Here is a 6,036-nt window from a genome sequence, read left to right as displayed (position 1 = left end):
GCTCCCTCCGGAGTGAGGTGTCCAGGGTGCCAGCACCCTCCATGGCCACGCCCTCCTGGCAGTTTGCCCGGGAGTTTGTCCCACCTGCCGTCAGGGGTGGCCGGCGTCTGCTGCTTTGGCAGGCTGGGAGGACTGCCTGAAGCATCGGTGAGCCAAGGCTTTTCCCTGCGTCCCCCGGGGCCTGTGTCCCAGCCTCTAACGCCCTTCCCAGTGACACGGCCACGGGGATGAGGGGGCCGACATGCTCGGATGAGCGTCTCCATGCACCCATGCCGGCGCTCTGCATTTCTAGTCTCTTTATTGTTTTTCTACAACAGACTCCGCCCTGAGGGGTTAGGGTCAGGGCCTAGTGACAGATCCACACTGAGCTCCCCCGTGAGTCTCTGCCCACTCCTCAGCCATGGAATTGCGTGGTCGTCACCTTCCCAGACTGAAAGGTCCTCCAGGACTTCGTCCAGGTCGTGGGCGGTGCTGGCTGTGCCCAGTGTCTCAGCCTGGAGTCTGAGTGACAAGCCCAGCCGCACTGAGCTTTCTCCAGCACTTTCTCCGAAAAATCCGAACCGGCCGCACTAGTCGAGGTGTCACAGCTGTGCCGTCGCCACGCACACGATGGCGAGCTCCACTGAAAACCTACCACGCGTCCCACTGTGACTGTGGGCGCTGTGGGGGTCTGGGCAGAGGCAGGGGCCCCCCCGGCCCCCGCTTTCCTCTGTCCGCTCAGTGCTTCTCCGAGTCCCCAAACACAAGGCCCAGACCTTGTCGGCCTTGGTACAAAGCCATCGTCCCTGTTTTCCGTGACGTGAGACCGTTGCTGTTTCTCTCGCAGGCATCACAAGACTGGACGACCAGATATTTCTGAACAGGAACCCGGGCGTCCCCTCCGTGGTCAAGTTCCACCCCTTCACTCCGTGCGTGGCCGTCGCCGATAAAGACAGCATCTGGTACGGAGGGGCTTGTCGGGACTCGCACCTTGGCGGCTGACGTCAGCCCGGCCAGCATGGGCGTCACCCCTTCCTCCGTCTTCCCTCGGGGCTGGACGATGCCGGGACGGATTTCCCTGCCCCCGCCCCCAGCACTGAAAGCTGGCGGGGTCCCAATGACAGGCCACGTCCGGGGGTGGCGGGAGCTTCTAGCGCTAAGACAGGGCCTCTCCCGCGTGGCACACGGAGGCAGAGCACAGCACAGGGCGTGACAGGCGCTCGCCGGCAGGGGCCAGCGTGTTGGTGCGCGGCCGGGCGTAGCCGTGGCGGGGACGGCCCCCTGGGGTAGGGGAGGGCCCAGCGGGGCACGGGGCACCCTCCCCCGCCCTCGCCTCCCTTCGTTTCGTTGTGTTTAAACACTCGCGACGTGAAAGCTGCCGCTTGAACCGCGTCAGCGTGCCCAGCTCAGAGCTGCGCAGCCACCACCGCCGCTACCAGACCTTTCTTATCTGGCAAAACCAAAACTCTGTCCCCATTAAACACTGAGACCCCCACCCCAGCACCACCGCCCTGCCCTCCATCGCTATGGATTTGACGCCCTCGGCACCTCGTGGGTGGGGCCACACAGTGTTTGTCCTTCTGCGACTGGCTGAGTTCACTGGACATAACGTCCTCCAGGCCCACCCACGTCGTGGCCGGGGTCAGAATGCCGTCCTGTTTCGGGCTGAACAGCGTCCCCTGCACGAAGAGACCGCAGCCCAGTTACCCGTCCATCGGCGGACACGGCGGCTGTTTCCACCTTTTTTTTAAACGTGGTGGAGTGGTCAGGTTTTGTTTTCCAGTTTTTTAAAAATACGTTCACTTTTCACACAAGTTAGAGGAAAGCGACACGTAAAATGGAACGAAGTCTACATTGCGTTTACTTGTTGGGCTGGTTTTGTTGGAAAAAGACACAGAGTCACGTAACGGAGCCTCTGACTCCTGCTCTGGAGCCGCGTGGATTCGATCCCCAAGGAGCTAAATGCGACCTCGGTGCTGACTTCTGCAGGCCACCCACGTACTTCCGTTAGCAGCTCCTTTTCAAGTGGAAATAGATTTTTGTGGGGGATTCTGTGGACAGTCATGTATCCTTAACAGGGACGTGACAGTAACAAGCAGCATTAGTTGCTCAGCGTCTGGGTGCAGCTCTAAGCCCTTTATGTCATTTTATAGCCATTTAGTCGTCACAGCTTGTCCCTGCCTTTTGACTGTCGTGAACAGTGCTGCTGGGGACACGGGCAAACGTCCTGAGTAAACACCCGGCCACGGAGCCCAGTCTGCGGTGGCCCTGGGTTTACTGCTGGGGGCCCGCAGCCTCCCCCAACCCCCGCATCAGTGCGGGGGGCATCCGCGCCTGCACCTCCTCCCAGCACGCGTCATCTCCACTCTGCCGGGCGCGGCCGTCCCAGCGGGAGCGAGGGGGTGCCCCCTTGGTCTCCCCCGTGGTCTCCCAGCCTCGTTCCCTCTTGTCCCCCTCAGTTTCTGGGACTGGGAGAAGGGGGAGAAGCTGGATTACTTCCACAACGGAAACCCCCGGTACACACGGGTCACCGCCATGGAGTACCTCAACGGCCAGGACTGCTCCCTCCTGCTCACGGCCACGGGTGAGTGGGGCCCGCGTGGCCGGAGACCCGGGCTCGGACGCAGAGGTGGCAGGGGACGGGTACGCAACCCTGTCCGTGTCTTCTGGCAAAGGGGACGGTCATCAGGGAGGCCGCCGCCGTCCAGGGGCCAGGACGCCTGTGAGGGAAGGTCCCCCCACAGGTTGCGGGGGAGAGCCAAGTGACCAGTGTCTGTCATTGTCCCACGACACTATCTCCTCTCTGGGACTCTGCCCTCCCCTGACCAGGAGGCACCGCCAGCCTCAGCCCCTGTAGTCCTGGTGAAGCCCGCAGAAGCGAGGCCAGGGGAGGCGGGCCGCACCGTGACGAGCTCCGGGGCCCCCGCCCCGATTGGACACCCTCTTCCGGGGTGAGCCACGCCCCTCGGCCATGTGGCGTCGCTGGCCATGCAGCCACGACTTCTTTGCTGGTCAGAAATGTCATTTCTCCCTCACCCTTGAACCCCGGTTCCAAGGAAGCCACCCGTGCTCAACAGCCATTTTCCCACAGCATTGTAAAAGCGGGGTGCCCCTGCTGCTTGCTGACGAGAAGCCGCTGCCTGATGGCACCTCCTTCAGAGGTGACAGGCGTGGGGGCAGGGGGCACGCGTGAGCAAGAGAAGCCACGTCCTACCCCGGCTCACTCCCGTGCTCCCCAGTCCTGGGCCCGTCCTGTCCTGTCCACTTCTGTGCTGACCTGTCCTGCTCCGGGTCCTGTCCTGGGCTTCTGAGCCACCGAGATAGTTGAGCTGGTTGCAGGGGCAACACAACCTGTCACCGTTCCTGACCGCTGCTGTGAGGGGCGCCCGCAGGGGGAGGTCCTTCCGGCAGCCACGCCCCAAGCAGTGCTACCTCAGGACCAAGCAGAGCCAAGCCACTGCCAAAGCCCACCCCCACCGTGGGCGTCGGGGAGGGGGACAGTGCAGCCCAGCAGGGTTAAGGACGGTCACGCCAGCATCCCGGGAACCGAGAGCAGGGGGAAGGCAGCGGGCTTGGCAGCACAGAAGCGGGGCCCAGGGCCCGTGGCGGACGGTCCCCAGAGGCACCACAGAGGCACCCATTCCGGAGCACAGAAGGCCCACTGTCCGGAGACCAGAGAGGGGACGAGTAGACAGGGTAGAGGTTGGGGACTCGGCTCAGCGAGCGTTTCTGGGTCTGTCTCCCGAATGACCGCATCCTCCAGGGCAGGTGACGCGGGGCGGGAGCAGCTTGGTACCTGAGCACCTCCGAGGGCCACGTGTGGGGCCAGGGAGGCCAGAGGGCAGGTGTAGCACCCGGGGAAGGAAGGGAGGACACGTGGGGATGCAGGCTCCCCTCGCCCTCGTCTGCTGAGGACGCAAGGGCCATTTGCCCAGTGCTCAGCGCTGGAGGTGTGGAGGGGCGCCCTGCCGTGTTCCACCTTGGGGAGTCCACAGGCCAAGGTCACATCTCATGTGAAGGCCGCTCTGTGTGGGGCACAGACAGGAGCAGGAAGGGGGCGACAGGCACCGAAGACTGTCCCTCAGTGCGGCTAGTTCTCTGGGTGAGGTGTCCGCGGGGAGGGGGAGGGAACGTGGTGGGGAGGAGCCGGCCGAGGTCGGGAGGCAGGGCCCACGCCCCAGGGGACCGGCCCTCCTAGCGGGCGCCACAGCCGCATCCGAGCGGTCTCGTCACGGCCACGGTTCCAGCCACCTCTCTTCTCTCCCCAAGACGACGGCGCCATCCGGGTCTGGAAGAACTTCGCCGATCTGGAGAAGAACCCGGAGATGGTGACCGCTTGGCAGGGGCTCTCGGACATGCTGCCCACAACCCGGGGTGCGTCCTCCTGGGCAAACGGGGACCCGGGGCTGCCGGGAGGGGCGGAGGCAGGGCCCCACGTCCCCCCCACCCCGGTGACGGCGCTGAGTCTGGAGTCACGAGCCCACCAACTTCCCTGGTCACCACGAAGGCGCTGGCGCGCTGGAGGCCGGCCGAGTGCGGTGGCCGTCCCGCTGGCCTGCACGCTCCTGCCCTCCGTCCCCAGCCCACGTGACGCTAGTGTAGCTTGGGGAAGCGCTGTGCTGCCGCCGGCCCCGGCGCCCAGACTCACTCCTGGGGGCTGGCCGTGCCCCCGGGCCTGCCGCCCGGACTTGCGGGGGCGCTGGCGGGTGGGCTCGGCCACTTCCCTAGCCGGGACACGATGCCATCCCCCGCCGTGCTTCCTGGGCCAGAGCAGGGTGGGGAGAGCCCGCGATGCGGCGCGCAGCCTGGCGTGTCCTGGCAGCAGGACACAGGCTGCCGGGGTCAGGGCTCCCGGACGCTCACAGCGGAATCCCTGTCCCCTTCCTGTGGGCCTCGCCTGTGTCCTGCCACCTTCCACATGGCTTCTTCTGTGTCCGGCCTGTCCTTGGGGCTCCCCTCCCCTCATGTTCGAGCGCCCACCCTGAGGAGGCCCAGAGGGGACTCCGTGGGGGGCGGGGGCCGCCAGCCGCCTGCGGGGACCGGTCTAAGGCAGGGACGGCTCTCGCACGTGGTTTTTAAAAACGGAGCCGTGTTGAGAGCAGAACCGTCACCACGGTGCTCCTCAGCCGCCCGCCACAGCCTCGTTCGTGCTGCAGGCCCCCGCGGGCCCGGCCGTGTGCCGACGTGGCCGACGTGGCCGCGGTCACAGTGCCTCTCCACCTCCGAGCCTGTCCTCTGCCCCTCGGCCCCCGCCCCTCGGCCCCATGCTGGCAGCTGCGCTGGGGGCTGGGGGCTGGCAGCAGGCCCCCCACCTGCCCGACGTTCCCCGGGCGCTGCCTGTGTGCGGAGGCCCAGGCTGGGGAGCGCCCTGGCGGGTGGCAGCCCCTCCAGCCTGGGCGGATCGTGCCCTTCAGGTGCGGTGCGCGTGGGGGGCCTCGTCTCCCCGACACTGGTGAATGGGTGGGTGACTGTCATGGCCTGGGGAGCCGGGCCACCAGCGGTGCAGGGGCCTCGGCAGTTGCTTCGAAGAGATGCCACTCCGCAGTGTGTGGCAGAGGCAGGCACCCCGATTCCCGCAGGAGCCTGGGGTCTTGGGGCGTCGGTGTAGGGTCTTTGCGTCATTATGAAATACCTTTGGCCGTCCGCGTACACGCACACACACACGTGCACTGTGCACCTGGGGGCGCTTCCCTCGCAGCCCCAGCCAGGAGAACCCGGGACCCTTGGAGCTGAGTGCCATGCTCTGAAGTAGCATCAGTGGTGGGGCCACCGTCCCCAAACCACAGGCCCTGGCAGACACCCCTGGGCCCAGCACCCCGCAGAGCCCTCTGAGACCCGGCGGGGCCACTGGTGAATCAAAAGCCTCGTTTCTGGGGACCCCCTGAGGCTAAGCCCTGCGCACCCCACCACCGCCGCCAGCTCAGCCGCATTAACCGTGTGCGTTCCCAGCCCCTGACCCCTGGCTGGCCCGCAGACCGCACGTGGGCCTGTCCAAGCACCGCCACCTCGGGCCACCTGCCAGTGAGCCGCTGCACCTCCTGACTCCCATCTAGAGAC

The 6,036-nt window shown here is 65.9% G+C and overlaps 1 protein-coding gene across 1 annotated transcript in view; it reads left to right on the top strand.

The window, feature by feature from the left end:
- RPTOR (regulatory associated protein of MTOR complex 1) overlaps nt 1-6,036 on the top strand; it is a 227,815-nt gene that overhangs the window by 214,897 nt on the left and 6,882 nt on the right. The window contains exons 28-30 of the mRNA XM_023519631.1: nt 827-941; nt 2,439-2,563; nt 4,249-4,353. Coding sequence (XP_023375399.1) covers nt 827-941; nt 2,439-2,563; nt 4,249-4,353 — 345 coding nt within the window. The remainder of the gene's footprint in view (nt 1-826; nt 942-2,438; nt 2,564-4,248; nt 4,354-6,036) is intronic.

Source organism: Pteropus vampyrus, unplaced genomic scaffold, assembly GCF_000151845.1.
Source record: "Pteropus vampyrus isolate Shadow unplaced genomic scaffold, Pvam_2.0 Scaffold227, whole genome shotgun sequence".
NCBI lineage: Eukaryota > Metazoa > Chordata > Mammalia > Chiroptera > Pteropodidae > Pteropus > Pteropus vampyrus.
Note: the sequence above shows the minus strand (reverse complement) of the source record. Positions and strands in the feature narration are given on the sequence as shown.